The following is a 21,085-nucleotide window of genomic DNA, read 5'->3' as shown; positions in this document are numbered from 1 at the left end:
TAATTAAATATAAATATATGAAATGAGTCAATGTCGTTATTTAATAGCCACAAATCATAATCTAATCATGATATGATAACATTGACAACAATGATAATGATAACATTGTTATCATTATTAAGATAATATTTAAAATTCCAAGTAATGAAGCCTAAAATAGGACAAAACCTCGCAATTTTTACAGAATGGATCGATTTGCTTAAAAATTTGAGGATAAGTAATGGATAGTCCTAGGATAAAAATCTATATCATGGTAATAGGCGCTTTTACCGTGGGGGTGGAAATTTTTATTATATTTTGACCGCAACAGTTGGTAAAAACATTCATTATAAACAAAAAACGTTCTATACATTTTTTTGATAAATTTGATAGTTTTTGATTTATTCGCTATCGAAAGTGTTAGTTTTATATCGAAAAAATCAATGTTTTTAATCAGTTTCCTGCTAATAACTCAAAAAGTTCTCGTTTTATCAAAACAACTTTACCTAACAAAAATGTACCTTTTAAAAAAAACACAAAACCGTTTTTTTATTTTCTTTAAGACCAACAGTAATCGAGCTATACTTTATTAAATGTTGGCTCTTCTTCGTCAAATGCTAAATATTGTAGTTTCAAAGTCAAAGGACTGGAAAACTATGCATTTTTCGAGGATAACTTGTTGAAACTAATTTAAAGTATTTAAAAATATGTATCTCCAGAAATAAAAAAAAATCTCTAGCTAAAAAAATAGTGACTTATAATGAAAAGAATGTTAGTCCCTATTTGTTTCAGCAAAAAAGTGATTTTAAATAACCCCCTAATCACCACCCTAATTAAAATTTGTCATTGACCTGATTCGGTTGTCTTCATTTATGTATTGTTAATAGGTTCTAGAAGTTTGGTCGGCTTAGAATGATTAGTTTTTAAATGGAGTTAAAAGCGAATAACGAGTTTTTATAGTTTGGTAAAAAATGCCTTTCCTTCAGAATAGAAGGATTAGCATCATAGATACGAAAAAATATTTAAATAGGAAATTGTAGCTTATTTAATTCCCAAGAACACGGTTTGCAATAATTTTTTTTGGGGAAAAATTGAGTGAGCTATTGACAATTAAAACTTGTAATATCATGCAAAACCACCTTTACCAACCCTTTCAATGCCACCTCTTTTTGTGACTGAGAATTAAAAAAAAATTAATATAAATAGCCTTATAGATCTTGTAGAAACTACAAAGTTCTTTTTTAACCAACCTTGTAAGATAAAAAATAAAAATTTACGGTTAAAAAATCAATATATTTTTTTGAAAAAAAAAAGGATAAATCCAATTGGAAGCATAATAATGTAAGTTAGCGGTATTTTTAGGCATTGGTCTTATTAATTCTTCTTTATTCATGTATGATTAATTGATTCTAGAAGTTTGACTGGCGTCGAATAATTAGTTTTTAAAGAACTTAAGTTTAAAGCGAATAACGAATGTTTGCAATTTGGTAAAAAATGCCAGTTTCGTCAGAATAGAAAGATTAGCATCAGAGATACAAAAAAATATTTAAATGTGAAATTGTACGTAATTTAATTCCCAAGCACTTGGCTTGATAAAATTTGTTCTACGGCAAAATTTGAGTGAATCGTAAATGAGTATACCTACCATAGAAAAACATTGATTTTTAGACATAAAGCTAACACTTTCGATAGCGAATAAATCAAAAACTATTAATTTTATTAAAAAAATGTATGGATTATTTTTTGCTTAGAATTAATGCTTTTATTAACTTTTGCGGTCAAAATATAATAAAAAATTTCCACCCCGAGATGGGGTGGCAACCACCCCCATGGTAAAAACGCCTGTCGGCATCATATAGATTTTGATCCAAGGACTATCCACTACTTATTTTCAAGTTTTCAAGCAAATTGATCCATTCTGTAAAAATTGCGAGGTGAAAAGCTTTGGTTCCTGGACTATAAATACAATAAATAGAAAAATATTAATGGACGGTAAAATTGAACACGCTGGGTATGCAGTACTGCAGAAAAAATTTCTTAAGATTCAAATGGCTACTTGAACTGGTATACTCATTTTAGAGTTGTTCTACATCTTAGTGCTTATTACATCTCTACAAAACTAAAAAAATGAGAGCCGGAATATAGTAAATTTCGGTCGTAGGATACCTAATTGTTTTCAATAGACTAAGAGCCGCTATAGGTGAAAATTCTTAATCATTTTAGGCACGACGGGACCCTATAAGTTAAATAGTAGAACCTAAAAGAAAACGTGTGAGCACTGTGCCGTCACTTTTCAGTGGCACATGCGTCTACAGTGGCGCATCAAACTTTCCACTTATGGACGGGATACATAAATTAAAAAATACCCTCCCTCATTACCAGAATTTAATTTTTTTCATTTTTTTAAGTTTTATTTGATTAATACATAAGATTCATCGTAATTTTAACCCACCACCCCCTTCTCCCTGCCCCCACCATCAAAAACTTTATTTTTCGATTTTATTTTTTTTTGGTGGGATGCAATCAATTTTAAAATTTCAAAAAAGTTACACGCATAGTTAAGGCTTTTATAAAACACTTCTATTTTTTATAGACGTGTAGGTTGAATGTACATAACCTCAAAAAAATTTTAAATTTTTTTTTTTTAATAAAAGTATGTAACTTTTTTTTGGGGATAGCTGCAGATCTAATTTTTTCTTAGTCTTGTGTATTTTATCAAACACTATATTTCTAATTTTTTTCAGATTTTTCTGTAACGTTGGTCACCTTCAAAAATCCAAAAAACTGTTTTTTAAGGGGGTTTTGGGGGGTTTAAACGTGTTTTTCTGATTTTTAAATATTCTAAAGAACTCAGTTACTTCAAGTTACATATAACCTATAAAAACAAAATTAAATATAATAATATAACCTATAAAAACCCCCCAAAAAACAGTTTTTCGGATTTTTGAAGGTGGGGAGACTTACGAAAAAATCTGAAAAAAATTAAAAATATAGTGTTTGATAAAACACACAAGATTGAGAAAAAATTAGACCTGCAGCTATTCCTCAAAAAAAGTTATATGCTTTTTTGAAAAAAAAAATTTCTTTTAATTTTTTGAGGTTATATACACTCTACCTATGGGTCTATAAAAAATAGGCATGTTTTATAAAAGCCTCAACTATGCGTGTGAATTTTTTGAAATTTTAAAATTTATTGCATCCCACCAAAAAAAAAATAAAAACGAAAAATGAAGTGTTTGATGGTGGGGGCAGGGGGAAGGGGGTGGTGGGTTAAAATCACGATGAATCCTATGTGTTAATCACATAGAACTTAAAAAAATAAAAAAAATTTAATTCTGTTAGTAAGTTCTGTTAACTTTTAATTTATTTATCCCGTCCATAAGTGGAAAGTTTGATGCGCCACTGTCGACGCATGTGCCACTGAAAAGTGACGGCACAGTGTTCAAACGTTTTCTTTTAGGTTCTACTATTTAAGTTATAGGGTTCCATCGTGCCTAAAATGATTAAGAAATTTCACCTATAGCGGCTCTTAGTCTATAAATGATTGTTTACGCAAGGAAAGATTTGTTGATTTATAATATATACATACACTCATAGAAGATACCTCGTACAATTCAGTGTTATAAGCTTTGTGAGTTTGACATAATATTTAAGGTTGTTGGTTGTAATAAAAAAAAAATAATACTAACCTATAAACAAAAAGAATATGAGCAAGCCCAATTCGCGCATGCTGGCCTTGAGTGTTCGTCCGAGGATCTGAAGACCTTTGCTGTGCCGGCTGAGTTTGAAAATTCGGAAGACTCGCACAAGCCGAATGACACGTAAGATGGCCAACGACATGGCCTGGTTGGTGCTCTTGTCTTGCGGACTGACAGGCGCACGCGGCAGATTTAAAGTATCTTCTTCTTCCGCCACGACAGTGGCCAAAGTAATAAAATACGGAATGATGGCGATAATATCGATAAAGTTCATGACGTCTCGAAAAAAATGTAACTTATTGGGACACGCCAGGAAGCGCACGGATAACTCGAACGTAAACCAAATGATGCATATGGTCTCGATGAGGAAGAACGGGTCCGTTATGTCGGGCACTTCGTCCTCTTCTATCTTGGTGCCGTTGGTGGTGGTATTGAACACTTTGTAGTGCTTGAATTCGGGCAGAGTCTCCAGGCAGAATATGACGATGGACAGCAGAATGACGAAAACTGATATGATAGCAACCACCCTCGCCGCCTGCGACGATTCTGGGTACTCGAACAACAGCCATACGTTGCGCTGGAACTCGTGCGATGGCAATGGTTTCTCCTCTTCCTTGATAAATCTGCAGTAACAAAGAATTCATTAATACTTTATAAAAAATATCATAATCTATAATAACATATTATAGACCTGGACCTCGATTTTTGACCCTTCGCTTGGTTATCCATCATTCGCTATCTGTACACTAAACAGATACGAAGCGAATACGTTCGATAACGAAGCGAAGGGTCAAAAATCGAGGTACAGGACGGATCTGTGAAGAAACGTCTATTTTGGATGTGTGAGGTGGCATTCGGATTTTTGCAGATAAAGTTAGGTGACAACTTCAACAATAATAATTGACTTATGCTGCTTCCCAAATATGCCCGGAATAATAACAGAAAATTTAAATATGGGCCATTCCACGAACATACGCCTGTTTTGGATTACTTCGACAACGAATATTTTACTGTGCAACATAAGAAGTACGAAAGTAAAAGGCGCTAATAATTATTCCAATAAACAACAATGTAATTTGCAATTTACTTTCGTTCTTCTTATTTTGCACAGTAAAATATTCGTTGTCGAAGTAATCCAAAACAGGCGTATGTTCGTGGAATAGGGTATATTTAAAAATTTCGAGAAACGTCGATTTTTTTTCTACTTTCTTTGCTTATAACTTTAAAACAATTCATTTTGGAACAAAGTGGTAGGGAAATAAAATAAAGATAATTGAATTTTGTATGAAAAACGACTGGTTAAAAATGTCTTAAATTATTACCCTTTCTGCAAAATAGCAATAAATACAAAATAAGGGGGCAAAATAAGCCTGTTTTTATTCAATGTTTTCCAACCACTTTGGTCGCACCTAGCACTTTGGTAACTCGCGTGGAAAATTCTTATAAAATAATTAAATCGTCCACAAAATCTTATTAAAATCGACCTGATAGATTTTACAGAATAACTTGGCAATCTAATTTTTTTTAAAAAGTTCAAAATTTTTAAAAACTTTATAAAGAAAATGTAGACCATTAAGAAGTTTGCTAATTTTTTTACATATATAAAGAGCCTCTATACCTATCTAATACACTTTACAGAATTAAAATCGGATTATTTAAGCGGCCTCAGTATTGTTTTAAGGTTATAAACAATTTTTTGGCTTATAAGCAAATACAGTGAGGACGTTTGAGTCGGCATAAATTAATTTTCTTAAGAATAGGCGTCTCTGGAGATAAATCCCGAAACAGCTAGATTTTTATTTTTAAATTCTAATTTTTTGATATACATATATATCATCCTAGTGACGTCATCCATCTGGGCGTGGTGACGTAATCGATGATTTTTTTAAATGAGAATAGGTGCCATGTGATAGCTCAATCTAAAGGCTATGAAACTTTGTATTGACTAATATAAACATTAACATAATTATTTATACAGGGTTAGAATTAAAAAAAAATTGAATTAAATTAATTCCAATATTTAGATTACGTCATCACATCCAGATGGATGACGTCACTAGTATGATATTTATGCCAAAAAATTATAATTTAAAAATAAAAATCGATCTGTTTCGGGATTTATCTCCAGAGTCGCCCATTCTCAAGAAAATGAATTTGTTCCAACTCATACGTCCTCACTGTATTTGTTTATAAGCCAAAACATTGTTTATAACTTTAAAACAGTTCTGAGGCCGCCTTAATAATCCGAGTTTAATTCTTTAAAGTGTATTAGATAGGTAGAGAACTTCTTTATATGTAAAAAAAATTAGCAAACTAAATGGTCCACTTTTTGTTCAAAAAGTTTTTAAAAAATTTGAACTTTTTTAAAAAAATTTAGATTGCAAAATTATTATGCAAAATGTATTAGGTCGATTTTAATAAAATTTGGTGGACGGTTTAAGTATGTTGTAAGAATTTTTTAGGCGAATTATGAAGCTTCTAATTGCAACCAAAGTGGTCGAAAAACATTGAATAAAAACAGTCTTTTTTGCCCCCTTATTTTCTATTCTATCAGTCGTATATTATACAAAATTCAATTATCTTTATTTTCCTTTGCTACGACTTTGTTCGAAAATTAATCGTTTTAAAGTTATAAGCAAATAAAGTAGAGAGAAATCGATACTTCTCGAAATTTTTACATATTTTTTTTGTTATTGTTTTATTAATGTTCTGGACATATTAGAGAAGGAGCATAGATCAATTATAATTATTGAAATTGTCACCTAACTTTATCTGCAAAAATCCGAATGCCTCCTCTCACATCCACCTCAAAACAGATCCGCCCTGGTCTATTACATATTATTAATAATATACAAACATAAATAATACCATAATGGTTATCGCACTTGTATGGTATTGAAGCTAAAAGTTTAGAACATAATTTACTATTTTATTGGGAAATAAGCCACAAACTAAGTTAAAATTTAAATTTATTGACGTTTCGACTTCCACTTCGGAAGTAGTTTTCTAAATATAAAATATTAATAAATTAAACAAATTTTGTTTATGTTGCTTAGTAAAAAAATTCTTCTAATAATTTAATTTAATCTAACTCATTCATATCGGCAATTCAGAAATATACTATACATTTTAAAGTAGACGACTTTAAAATGATATTGCCACTATTTATGAATTACTTTCCTGAGGTTTAATGTGAGATAGTTTGACGATTACGTGAAATCAACTTTAAGTTAAGAATATTTGTCAAAAAAAGCATAGCATGTGATTTGTCTTTTAAAAAGACAACCACATGAAATAGTGATAGTATCTCGTGTTAGTGATTCCATAGTAAATCACGACGACAAACTAGGAAAAAACCTCATGATACTATCCTGGCATGGTAACTATTTGGTCTTGCATTCAGTTTACTCTCAAAATTAACAACAAACTTTGACTTATGTATGTTATATTAAAATATAAATAGGTAGGTAATATTAAGAATGCATAAATATACAAATAATACTAAAATATACCTACACACACAAAAACTTATATGGAATCACCTTGTATTTCTAACTAATATTTATTTCTGTTGAAAAAACTTGTTAATATTGTGAAAAATATAGGTTTTTATTGAAAATAAACAAATCTATAAGACAATCAAATAGTACAGCTCGGTAAGGTATAGGTTATTTGCTTGGGTTGCAAATTAAACGCAAATAAATAAACTAACTTTTGCGTCCAAAAACGAAAATGTGCGTCATATGGGGTTTAAGTACTTACAACGGGGAAAGATTATTGGTCTTGTGGACCAAGTAATGTTCTCAGAGGGACATAGCTGTAGAGCTAGACGTAACACTGGGCGTTCTCTCTAAAACCTATGCTAGGTAACAGGACTAAGAAAGCTCAAAAATAAACCAAGGGAGAGTCACCAAAAAGTAATAACGGTTCACCACGATCGTTTAATTGCCCAATCAGCTGGAAGAGACTCAACCATTTCTCACCTGTAGCTCCAAAGGCAGCTTTGGAAGCTACAGGTGTAACTCTTTCAGTTGAAACTATAAGAAGATGAGTTCGTGCTAAGAAGTATACAGCAGGAGACAGTGATGGGTTCCCGAGTTATCCAGGCAGCACAAGATTGATCGCCTAAATTGGTGTCTTCACCACCAAAACTGGAATATTGGAAATTGACAAAATGTGCTATTTTGAGAAAAAGTCAGGATTTGTGAAAAATCAGATGACCCACGAAATCGTGTACTTAGAGGTAGAGGAAGACAAGCAAGAACGACAACTGTCAGTTCTGTTCACAAATATACAAGGGGAAGTGTAATGTTCTGGAGAGGAATTGTGATCCGTAAAAAAACTCCTTTAGTTTTCAATTAATCAACCTTAACTGCTCACAGGTATGTTAGGCTTCCAGAGCCTAACTGTAGTTAGACTCTGGAAAGGTGCAACGGGAGAAAATTTAATTTTCTTGCATGATGATGGACCTCCACTCTCCACATACTATTAGATTGACTAGAGACATCATTGAAGCAGAAGGTATTCCTTGTTTGGAATGACCTGCTTGCTCATCCGATTGCTCATCCTATAGAGTATTTGTGGGACATGGCTAAAAGAAAATTTAGAGCTCGCCGGGATAATCCACAAAACACCGCACGGCTAGTACAAGCTGCTCTTGAAGGATGGAGCAACCTACCACAACAAAATGTTGATAATTTGATTAGGAGCATGCCCACGCAAACTGAAGCTTGCATTGAAGCGTGCACTGACTACCAAGAAAAAGAAAAAAAAAATAAAAACATTTTAAACACTATTCGCTTTACATTGAACATTGTTATGCTATTGACTGTAAAACAACTAGATTCAATTTGTTTGTTAAATACTTTATTGTTTTATTTAATGGTGATGTATTTGTTAATTAATTGCTTTAAAATAAATATTTTTTGACTTCGTGTGATCGTTTTTTTAAATTCGCCCGAAATAATAAGAAATATCAGATGATGCCATATAAGTTTGGGTGTGTGTAAATGCTGTTTTCTCGATATGTTATTGATTTACTAATCGTAGTATTCTCTTTCTATTCATTTCCTCTTTTATTATGGGTTACCTCATCCTTTTGAATTCTGACGAGGAATTCGCGACACAATGGGTTTCATTTAACATAACTAGAGCCGCTTGCCATCTGTTTCTTTCAAGACTATACTTGAGTCTTTCCATTGAACTCTATGTTCTTTGTCCCATGCCTGCTTACATATTTGAGATCCATTAAATTCTCTATTTTTAATAGAAGACTTAGTGTAACGTTTTACTGTATTATATGTTCACTAATTCTAACGTTTTATATATATGTACATATGGTCTTAATGTTTCTGAGAATGTATTTTATAAATACAATTCTCTGTTCTTTCTTGTTCATTGTTACGTACAGTTTTAGAAAAAATATATTTCAATGTGTTTGTTGTTGAAATGTTGAGTTTATTTCCTATTGTTTTAAGTTTCTCGGATAGTTCGTTTATATAATATTATGGTATTGATGGTATTGATATTTTCCTTCTATTATTTCTTGTGAATGCTATAGGATCCCGTTCTAAGTTTTTCTGTTCCATTCGGTCCATTCTGGACAATTCCTTATTTGTAAACGACAAAGGATAATCATTTTTTAATAAAAGAGATGTTAAATACATAGTTGTTTTTCCTGTAAGAATGAATTTTCGTTAGGACTGGTAATTTCGGCTCTGATGGACAGCGCTAGGTTACCTCTTTATTTATTTAATATATGCGCTGGATATTTATCTAATAGAAAATTTATAGTTTCAGCTGACCAAAAAATGTCCATGATACAATAACTCCAATAAATTTTATCGCCCATTTTATACAACATTTTTGTTTCAGATTCAACAACAGATGCGAGAACAAGTAAACAAGTACAACCCTGTACGCGGACTTAATGATCTCTTTTAACATTTACGTTGTGATTTGATTTGAAATTTAGATATCTGTTTGTGCGTGTTGGTTTTCTTTATACTTGAGTTTCATATCCAGCAACCTTCTTTAAGATTAAAACATCAAGGAAAGGTAGTATATTATTATATTCCACTTCCATGTTAATTTTATTCTGCATCTCTTCTTTATCATTTCTGCGTTTTATAATTACTTTGTTTATGTTATTTAGGAATGTGTCTAACAACTCTGATCCATTTTTTCTGACCCAACAACATTTTTGTACAGAAATATCAGTTGTCTTCTTCTAAGAGCTTTACAATGTCAGTGTGTATGTTATCGCGACCAGTTCCTTCTCCCGTTTTCATATTTGTGTGGTCGGCGGACAAAAGCAGACAAGTCGAAATTTGAGTTTTTCAGGAAGCGAAAAACTATTTTAAAATTAAACGTATAAATAAATGTGGCTTTTATTAATTAAAATTATGTATATAAAATACCTCTATTGGAGTACAAAATAAAAAAATCATAAATGTTAAATATTTTGGATTTTGATTGACTTGTCAACGTAGGTAAATCTTTCTTTATTGACTTAACTTATAAGGCACAAATGAAGTGAAAACTTAAGATTAAAAAACATAAATATTAATATATATTAATAATAATAATAATCTCCTCGAAAGCATAAAAAAGCTGGGTCTGAATGAACATCTTTACAAGACTATGCAGAAAGCTGTACTACTCGCGATGCCCACAAGTGTACGAAAATTTTTGGGAGATACACCTGCATTCCAAGTCACCAAGGGCTCGATAACACGGAAAGAGTCCCACCACAGCTCAACCCTTTTGATACCATAGGTATCTGGGATGAGTCAATTTTCCCCTAAGAGGGAGTGTGAGCCGTATGGCTAAATCTGGATAATAATAATAATATATGAGCACTACAGGCCTAGCAGGCCAATGGCTTGGTTTACTATTCTCTTCCATTCTCGCTTATCGTTAGCGTTTCTTTTCCAGTTGTTATGTTAAGTCTCGTCATGTCTTCTTTGACCTTATGGCTCCATCTTGACTTCGGTCTTCCCCTTCTCCTTCTTCCTGCCGACGCACTAGATTTTTGGGACTCTCGCTGAACTCATTCTGTGGACGTGACCCAGCCATCTAATTCTTTGAGCTCATTTTACTGCTAGTATATTAGGTTCTTGATAAAGCTCTGATAGCTCCTTGTTTGTTTTTCGCATCCATTGACCGTTTACGTTCTTCCCACCAAAGATTTTGCGCAGAACCTTTCGCTTCCAAACTAATAGCATTTCTTGCTGTTTTTTTCATATAGTCCATGTCTCAGATGCATGACGGTTACGATTGGATTATTACGGTTTTTTAGGTTCTTAACAGCAAGTAAAGCAAGAACACATAAATAAGCTACAGTCATTTGAAATGTGGTGTTACAGAAGAATGCTTAGAATAGCATGGACACAGAGGAAAACGAACACGGAAGTACTGCGAGAAATGGGTAAAGAATGCGAAATAATAAACACAATAAAAATAAGAAAGTTACAATATCTGGGACACGTAATGAGGGGACCGCGATATGAAATGCTAAGACTGATAATACAGGGAAAGATAAGAGGCGGAAGGAGTATAGGAAGAAGGAGAGTGTCATGGTTAAAGAATTTAAGGGACTGGTTTAGATGCAGTTCTATAGAACTCTTTAGAGCAGCGGTGGATAGAGTAAAGATAGTGATGATGATATCCAACCTCCGATTAGGAGACGGCACTTGAAGAAGAAGAAGGTTCTTAACTTTGCTTCTCGGGATATATTTTTGCTTTTCAACAGCCTGTTGAGAGCATATACATCATGGTTACCTGACATAATTCTTCTACGTATTTCTTCTTGGATATTAGAGTCCCTTGTGAAAATACTTCCTAAGTATTCAAACCTTCGAACTTCTTCAAATTTATATTGGATTCCTTTTGTTGTTTTCATGTTATGTATTTACCCTGAGTAAATTTTGTTTTTTCTTCGTTGATATGTAATCATTTGGTCACCGCTTTTTTTTTTTTTCATCAGTTTTTTCCATCAGTCACTGTTTTCATCAGTTTTGCCCCTCGTAGTTTCCGTAGAGTTACGGTTTTGGGTTTTGCCCCCCCCCCCCCCATATGTGTCTGAATAATAAATTACATGTTTTGTCTCATGTGGTACGATCGTTTGCAGGTTTTATACAGACAAGATGCTATCTGATTTGCCCCTCTACCTGCAAGAGATTCATACTACATGTAAAAAACAGCTTTACTTGTACTGTTATCATGAACCATCAAATTAAACGTCCACAGATAAATCTTATAAAATGCAACTAATGATTTTAGATCTGAGTTAGTAAGCACCATTAAGGTCGAAAGTGTATGTTCTTAAATGTGGAACAGTTTTGGCTGTTTCTGTATCTCTCATCTCTTCTTTTTCATCATACGCTTGATAAGCTTCTATTTGGTGGGACTTGTGATCTGAAGAGTTTTTCATTCTGGTCATTTGTACAAATCTCTAATTGCATAATAAATTTATTGCAGGTAAAACATGTATCAAGTTTTGGCTTTTTAAATCCAAGGTTAAGTTTTTAAATTCCTATGAATAAATTTGGATAGGATAAGAGTCTCTTTCAGTACAATAAAATTACATTAAATGTGCAACAAAAAGCATATCTGCATTTATTAAAATAAAAAACATCACTTCACTTCCTCTAAAAGTGTTTTTGTTGAAGAGTTATACACATAGTTTCCCCTGCCCTGCCCTGTTAAAAATTTCGAAACTGTCAAACAGAATATCTAGGTATTGATTTTGTGTATGTATTTAGCTTTTAATGAATATTTTGGTGAAATGTGCTTACTACACATTATACACAGTATTTTATTATTAACCAAAACATTGAAAGAGATAATAAACGTGAGAAACACAATGTAAGCAATACCCAAAACACAAATTAAATGAATCATTTACATGATATTCTTTTTTCATGACTCGGTCAATTTCTTCGCTAGTGAGCATTTCACTGATAACTGGATCTGGATAAATCCACAAATGTACCTAATCAGATAAGTCAAATGTTTTGGTTAGGAACAGGCCTATCTAAACCAGATAAAAGTACTTGATTGGTTGAGTTCATCTCTAAAATGAATAAAATTTAAAGTATGGAAAAGATCACTATTTGATATGGAACCAGAGGTATACCATTTGACTTGTCTGTTTTATTCCAGTCCAGTGGTAGATAATGTTTTTTTAGATGATTTTAATAAATAAAAAAAAATTCTCAAAAATTGACTTGTCTGCTTTTGTCCGCCGACCACACAAATGCGTATTTTATTTGTGACGTTAGAGTGGGTAAGTTACTTCTGATGTTGTCTGAGAATAAATTTATTATATATTTTTCATTTGTAATTTGTTTCTTCCAATATTGCCGGGACCCTATTAACCATGTTTTTTAGTATGTCACACTGCTTATTATTTCTATTTACAGTTATTTCCTTATCTGCTTGTGAAGAAGATTTTCATAGGGCTTCTTATGTAAATCTTCTATCTCTTTAAATATGTCTGTAATCCACCTCTCCTTTTTCTCCACTAACTTTCTTCTTACTTGTTTGTTTATTTATTTAAATTTATTGTTATCTAATTCTTGTGATGTCTTCTCAATTTAATAACTTCTAATATTTCAACAGGTATTCATGGTTTTTGCCTGTCGATTTGTGTTTTAGAGACTGTTTTCAGTTAGTTTAAATATGGTTTTTAGTTCAAACTTTTTCAGGCATATTTCAACTTTTCAGGCATATTTGGTTCTTCTCTCTCTCCACTTTTCGTATTTCTATTCTTACATTTTCGACATTCTTGATTAACCCTTAACCACTGAAATGCAGTATGCAATACCGCACCGAAAATATATTTTGTTGTAAAACGTGTTTTATAAAATATTCCTAGAACACCATCTGTGTACCCTCAAGAGATGTAGTGTAAATATCATCATCATTGGCTCGACAGCCCTTTCTGGGTCTTGGCCTGTTCCAGGATTCTTCTCCACTCTGATCTGTTTCGTGCTTTTTTTCTCCAGTTTTTTATTTTTAAGGTTTTTATATCATTTTCTATTTGTTCTAAATATCTCAGCTTCGGTCTTCCTCTTGTTCTTTTTCCTACTGGCATCTGTTTGAATATTTTGTTTGGTATTTCGCCTTCTTCCATTCTTTCTACATGTCCCATCCAACGCAGCCGTCCTATTTTAATGAATGTTATAGTGTAAATATACCTGCTCGTTTAAATAGTATAGTTTAGTCTTTGAGCTACATTGACGCAAAGTTTTATTGCGGTATCCCGTACCGCATGTCATTGTTTACGTTTCTATAGTTAAAAGCAGTCCAGTGTATTCTTTCGCTATTATTATGGCAGAAAGTTCATTCAGTTGATCTATCTAACTGCTATCAACATCATTTTACTATTTTTAATTACCAATACTCAAGTTCTTTGTAATTATTCAGTTTATAAAGGATTTTGTAAAAACCTCCACCATTTTTTTAATATTATACATGCGTTCATAATTTTCTTGAAAAAATATGGTTTATAGTGTTTGGAGAAGTATTTTATTCTACAGCAGTTTGATGAATCATTCCGTAGTTGATGTAAAAACTACAGTGATATAAAACAAATTAATATTGAAAACAAAGGAGAATAGTCAATGGTATGACATACGGCATGTCAGAGTCTAAGTCCTGAAACAATTACGTCAGTATTTAAGGATTAATGTCGTGCTATCGTTTGTTCATGCGGGGATTTGCTTCTTTCTTTTTTTTGATTCGTTTCAGTTAATTTTTAAATTTGGGTGCAAGCAAGGTATGGTCGGTGGTAATATCTTCGCTAGAATATATTTTTGTACTTATTATACTATTTCGATATCTTTGATTAATCATTATGTAGTCTATCTGATTTCTCATGAAATTTTTTTATTATAGTTCTTTATGGTGACAGTTTCCACGTTTATAATCTGCATGCTGTTAGTTTAAACCACGTATTCATAACAATAATTATGTTATGTGCTTGAGAGAACTGGAATAGTCTGTCGCCTCTTTCATTCCATAGTACTAATTCATTTCCACCAATGATTACCTAATCATTCACAAGAAAAGATATTTATTTCAGCTGTTAATAGCTAATAGCCAGAATAAATAAATTTAATGGAGACGATTGTTTTACATTTTCGCTGAAAGTTATCAATTCAACATACTTCTGGTCGTTCGAAATTATCTTAACTGATGTAAAATATACATATATGGTTCCAGATAGTTTGTACAAGCAATAAAATACAACTTGCTAAAATAAATTCTTAAATGTAAACTATTAAAACATTTTAATGATTTCACCAGCTATATTAATATATTATAACTAAGTACACTTGGGGTAAATATTTGACTACACGTAAATATATCGTGTAAAATAAATACTGCAATATTAAGGAATAAGAATAGTTTAATTATAGAATAAGTAATAGTTTTTCTACAAACGTGGTAAAAATGCAATTTTTAGCACTCCATAAGTGCCTTAAAAATGTCACTTTAAAGCACTGGGTGCTTTAAAATTTTTAAGGCACTGCAGTTAAAAGTGAAATGTCAAATTTTGAAAGCAAACGTGAAAATATTTATATTAATGGTACAGTTTGCGCAATTTGAAAAAATAATTTCTTGCACTGCAGTTTTACCATTTTCCATGGTTAAGGAGGAATGAGTAGAAATAACTGAAATTCCAGTCGAATGGTTATTTAAAAACGGTTGCTAAGGTCCGTAATATACGATGCAATTTAGAACTATCTCCTTTCAATGTATTAAAGGTTTTTTCTTCTTCTTCTTCTTATGCAATCCACCAATGGATGTTCGCGATCACGTTTGACCATTTTTCTCTATCCCTTGCAGTATGTATTAGGTCTCCTATGTTTTATAGTCCTGTCCATTATTTGACATTACGGAGCCATGAAATTTTCTTCCTGCCCACTCCTCTTCTTCCTTCGATCTTTCCTTCAATTAAGGTTTACAGAAACTGGTATCTTTCATTTCTAATTAGGTGCCCCAGGTATGCCGTTTTTCTCTGTTTAATTGTGCACATCAGTTCCCGTTCTGTACCAATTCTTCTCAGGATTTCTTCATTTGTTATTCTTGCGGTCCAGGGAACTTTAAGGATTTGTCGATAGATCCACATCTCAAATGCCTCTAGCTTATTCATTGTGTTTATTTTTAAAGTCCATCCTTCCATACCATATAGGAGCACCGACCATATATAGCATTTTGTGAATCTTAGTCTTAGGTTTAGGTCAAAATCAGAGTTCGTAAAGACGTTTCTGAATTTCATGAATGCACTTCTGGCTCTTTTATCCGACATTTAATTTCCATATCCGACATCCAGTCTTCACATAGCCAGGTTCCCAGTTACTTAAACTTTAAAGGTTTTTTAAAAGGTTATGAATTTAATTTAAACTGTATTATTGCATTTTTAACACGTTTGTAGAAAAAATATTGTATGATATACGTGTTAAAAGTACATTTTTAAGGCACTCATGTGAATTGCAGAACTCGCTTCGTTCATTCTGCAAACCTTCACATGCGTGCCTTAAAATTGTACTTTTAACACTTACATATATCATAAATAACGATTATAGTTAAATGCAAATTCATAAAGGTGTATATACAAATATACAAAAATATTTACAAATATAACAACAAATCGCTGATTGCCTTCTGAACTATTTTATCAAAATATTAAACAAGATTCAGTAGCATCAAATCCAAGATTTGTTGGAATATTGAATTTTTTGCTACCATTTGTGTCATCTGGAATAGTTGCATCCATTTTCCAGTTGAAAATTATTAAAGGACCCCGCAGAAACCTTATGGGAAATGGCTCTCTGTCAAATTCTCTGAAACTTTGGGTTGTGGTAGTCCTTGATGTGTAGAGCAAAAGACTCAATGGGCGCATAGCTTCAAAAAATCATGGTTTTAAGATATAAAAGCCTCTGAAGTTATAGGTACAGTGACGACGTTTGAGTTGGAATAAATTCATTTTCTCGAGAATGGGCGACTCTGGAGATGAATTACAAATCAGGTCGATTTTTATTTTTAAATTATAATCTTTTGGCATATATATCATACTAGTGACGTCATCCATCTGGGCGTGATGGCGCAATCGATGATTTTTTTTAAATAAGAATAGGGCTCGTGCGATAGCTCATTTGAAAAGTTATTAAATTCTCTATTCAATAATATATACAATAACAATATTATTTATACAGGGTGTCAAAAAAAAAATTTTAGTTAAATTAATTGAAACAAAAAGAAGAATGTATATAATTTATTTAATTCGAAATACATTTTACTGTTGTCCTAAATCAGGAAAAAATGTTTATTTGATAAATAAATATTGTTTTTCGCTTAAATTCAATATTACAGCTGCTACCCACCTCCCTCTTAGCAGTTTTAACATTTAGTTTAAGCAAAAGGGGTCGTGTGATAGCTTATTTGAAAGGTTATTTAATTCTCTATTCACTAATATAAACATTAATATAATTATTTATACAGGGTGCCTAAATTTTTTTTGAAATAAATTAATTAAGACAAAAAGAAGAATGTATATAATTTATTTAATTCGAAATACATTTTACTGCTGTCAGAAAACATAAAAAATATTAACTTGAAAAATTAACATTGCTTTTCGCTTAAATTAAATGTTCAAACTGCTAAGAGGCAGGTGGGTGGCAGCTTTAATATTGAACTTAAGCGAAAAACAATATTTATTTATCAAATAAACATTTTTTTCTGTTTTCTGTAACAGTAAAATGTATTTCGAATTAAATAAATTATATACATTCTTCTTTTTGTCTCAATTAATTTAATTCAAAAACATTTTTTGGGCACCCTGTATAAATAATTATGTTAATGTTTATATTATTGAATATAGAATTGAATAACCCTTCAAATAAGCTAACACACGACCCCTATTCTTATTTAAAAAAATCATCGATTGCGCCATCACGCCCAGATGGATGACGTCACTAGTATGATATATATGCCAAAAAAATTATAATTTAAAAATAAAAATCGACCTTATTTTTAATTTATCTCCAGAGTCGCCCATTCTCGAGAAAATGAATTTATTCCAACTCAAACGTCCTCACTGTACCTATAATTTCAGAGGCTTATATCTTAAAACCATGATTTTTTGGAGCTATGCGCCCATTGGGTCCTTTGTTCTACACATCAGGGACTACCAGAACCCAAAGTTTCAGAGCATTTGACAGAGAACCATTATCCATAAGGTTTCTGCGGGGTCCCTTATCCGAAGCATGGTTCGTTGGTGATAGAAGCATCTGTTGGTACCTCGGTAAATCACTGGAAAAAAGGTTCATCACCAGCAGGGTTTTGATTTGTCGTTTGACTATTATACACTCCATTCTTGTTGCAATATCGCACTAGCTGTCTTAACAACTCTCTTAGTGATGGTTTTCCAGACTATCATAATGGGAGATATGCTGATCGGAGAATTACATTCTTCATATTTTATCCATATATTATCTTCTATATTATTTAGTTTTCGTATTTAAATAGTCGTATTTAGCAGATGCCGTCACGGCATCCACGTCATCATGATCTTTCCTTTGTGGACCGAGGCTGGCAGCCTGAATTTTAGCTGTTATTCTTCTTCTTGTAGTTCATTCTCCTATCGGAGGTTGGCTATCATCACAGCTATCCGTACCTTATTGGCGGCTGCTCCAATAGCTGCTCGTTTAGCTGTTCAGAGAGAATCAAATATGCGCTCTCTGAAGAAATCCCAAAAAGGGTAGAAACAGGTTAGAGTGCTTTTGGCGCTCTCTGAACTAACTATAGTACGACGGCTTTTGTTTTGGTTCACAACGAAATTATTATTTATTACTTTTATTAGTTCCACTCCTATTCTGAGTATTGGGAACTAATCTTTGTTGGAATTTTACCGTGCTGGAGAGCCGGGCAGTGAGATGCAACCTGATAGATCTCTCTCGGCCTTTTTAGCTCTGGCAATTCGTTTGCTTGCAAATTTTAGAAGCCGCGAATGGTGTAACCGGAAGATTTGTTCTGATAATGTTTTATTTTCAATATTGTTATTATTGAAAGTAAAACTTTTTTCGTATTTAGTAGACGCCGCCACGGCATTCATGTCATCATGATCTTTCGTTTGTGGACCGAGACTGGCGGCCGGAATTTTAGTTGTTCAGATTGATATCGTATCGAAAACCAATACGATACCGATACAATACATACCTTATAGGCTATTGATTAAGTACTATAGAAAGGAACTACAACATTAACGGAGTTTTATTATTTCATATGGTCAATGAATCTCTATATATGAAAATACCGCGAAGTGCTACCATTTAAAGGGGTGCGTTTTTGAGAAATGGGTGAATTAGTCCCTGGGCACAGGTTACATTGGGGTGAGTTCTATGCACTTTTGATACAAACACATCTACATAAAAATTGTTCCTGGTTAAATTTCCTATCTAAATATAACTTTTTAAAGTCAAAGATACTTTTTTTACAAAAATATATTCAAAAGAAAAAGCACAAAGAAACCCAAAAAAAGAAATTTTGTTTTTTGTCCCATAACTTTTGTCCACGGGGATATAGGTATAGACATTGCTTCACAGAAAAAAAACTTACATATTTTGTATTTAAAATGATGTTTGGTAGAGGTCATTAGGATTTACAGTTTTCGAAATATGATTTTTCAAAGTTCGCCACTCACAGCAATTTTGGGCAATTTTCCCTGTTATTTCGCAAATATTGTTCTGTAACTTTTTTCTACGTAACTTTAGGTATATGCAATGGTACACGTAATAGGAATAAAAATAAATTACCTTTTAAATGGTCTACAGTATAACGTTGTACGACTTCTTTTAAAGAGGTTATCTTTTTCAAGACTTCATACTTTTAACGAGTTTTTTAGTCCATTAAAATGTTACATTTAGGTTGCATTTCTTAGAGGAGTCAAAAATTTTTTTTAATGTGTAGGATGGTTCAGTAGAAGCTTAAGTTCAAGTTTTTGGGGTCGCCGCCCTTGTCCCCCGGCCGCCATATTGGAAAAAGGGGTGCAAAAGGCTTTCGCGCTGTATCTCCTAAATTAGCAATGCTACAGAAAATTTAATTACTCATAAAATGTAGCAAATTAAATTTTCTACAATTTTATATCTATTACTTTTTATCGTCAAGTGACCAACAAAAAAGTTATAAATAAAATATGAGAAAATTTTGTAAGAAGTTTCCTTTTGGAGGTTATAACTTTTTTCCCGTTCATTTCACAATAAAATAACATCATAGCGATTTTGTAGAAGATTTTTCAATTAACAATTTTCGCTATCAAGTTGTGTAATTTTATTTATTATCTAGGTTTTATAGCGCTCCAATCTTGACCAGATTCTCGAATTCTCATAGGAATACAATAAAAAAAATACTTTTCTATCTACCGACCACGAAAATCAAATTTAAGGTGAATGACCAATTTTGGTCCATTTTTATGTTTTTGAGGTCGCTGAATCCGAATATGAAGTTTATTTTTATCTAGATTTGGTGGAACATGTTCAAAAATCAAATTTTATACAAAAATGCCGAAAATCAATTTTGATGATTTTTCAAATTTACCTCGCTGTATCTTTGGTCGCTGTAAATATTTCCCTTTGAAAATTACTGTGTAATCTTTGAAGTATGTAGATAACAATGGAATTTGTCCTAACTATTTAAAATTATTTAAAAAGGAGTTGTTAGTTTTTAAACATTTTGTCATGATATTTCGTTAGTTTCACGTTTACTTAAAAAAGTTGAGTGACAAACATTTTAATTTATAATTTTAACCAACACAAAAATAAAATATAATTCATGAAGAAGTTTTTTTGGAAAATTGTAAGCCAAAATATACAATAGGAAAAAAGTTATATTACTTCATAAACAAGCGGCACACCCCAAAAAACGCTTATATCTCGAGGTCCTGACCACGGTGTGGTGAATGGCTAATTTTGATCATACTTTATGATTTTGATATCAAATATTCCTGTTTTGCTCTTCTTAGGAATTTTGCAATATGCGGTTGCGTCATTCTTCTTCTGAACCGGCGAATTTGTCCTCAAAGGACTTCTTGGGCCGTTTCTATATATGCTTAGGGTTATAAGTTTTATAGTGGGGTGAAAGGTCAAAAACAGATTATTAATAGCATAGGAATGTTAAAATCATAATAAATTGTATGAATAAAAAATGTATATAGATAGAAAAGTAAGCCTAACTTTTGTTTTTATTATATTCCTATGAGCATTCAAGAATCTGGTCAAGTGTGGAGCGCCGTAAAACCTATATAAATAAATAGAATTAAACAAATTTATAGTGGAAATTGTTGGCTGAAAAACCCTCTACGAAATTGCTGTAATGTTATTTTATTTTAAAATGAGCCGAAA

The 21,085-nt window shown here is 32.2% G+C and overlaps 1 protein-coding gene across 4 annotated transcripts in view; it reads right to left on the bottom strand.

The window, feature by feature from the left end:
- The window catches only part of LOC114333205 (potassium voltage-gated channel protein Shaker), a 935,813-nt gene that overhangs the window by 271,596 nt on the left and 643,132 nt on the right, over window positions 1-21,085 (bottom strand). For all 4 annotated transcript variants that reach the window (XR_007697398.1, XM_028283068.2, XM_028283062.2 and 1 more), the window contains exon 4: window positions 3,669-4,300. Coding sequence is in view for 3 of the 4 variants with exons in the window: in XM_028283068.2 (XP_028138869.1) it covers window positions 3,669-4,300 (632 nt within the window). In the remaining variant the exon portion in view is untranslated. The remainder of the gene's footprint in view (window positions 1-3,668; window positions 4,301-21,085) is intronic.

The sequence above is a fragment of the Diabrotica virgifera genome, chromosome 1 (genome assembly GCF_917563875.1).
Source record: "Diabrotica virgifera virgifera chromosome 1, PGI_DIABVI_V3a".
NCBI classification, from domain to species: domain Eukaryota; kingdom Metazoa; phylum Arthropoda; class Insecta; order Coleoptera; family Chrysomelidae; genus Diabrotica; species Diabrotica virgifera.
This window is presented reverse-complemented; position numbering and strand designations above follow the sequence as displayed.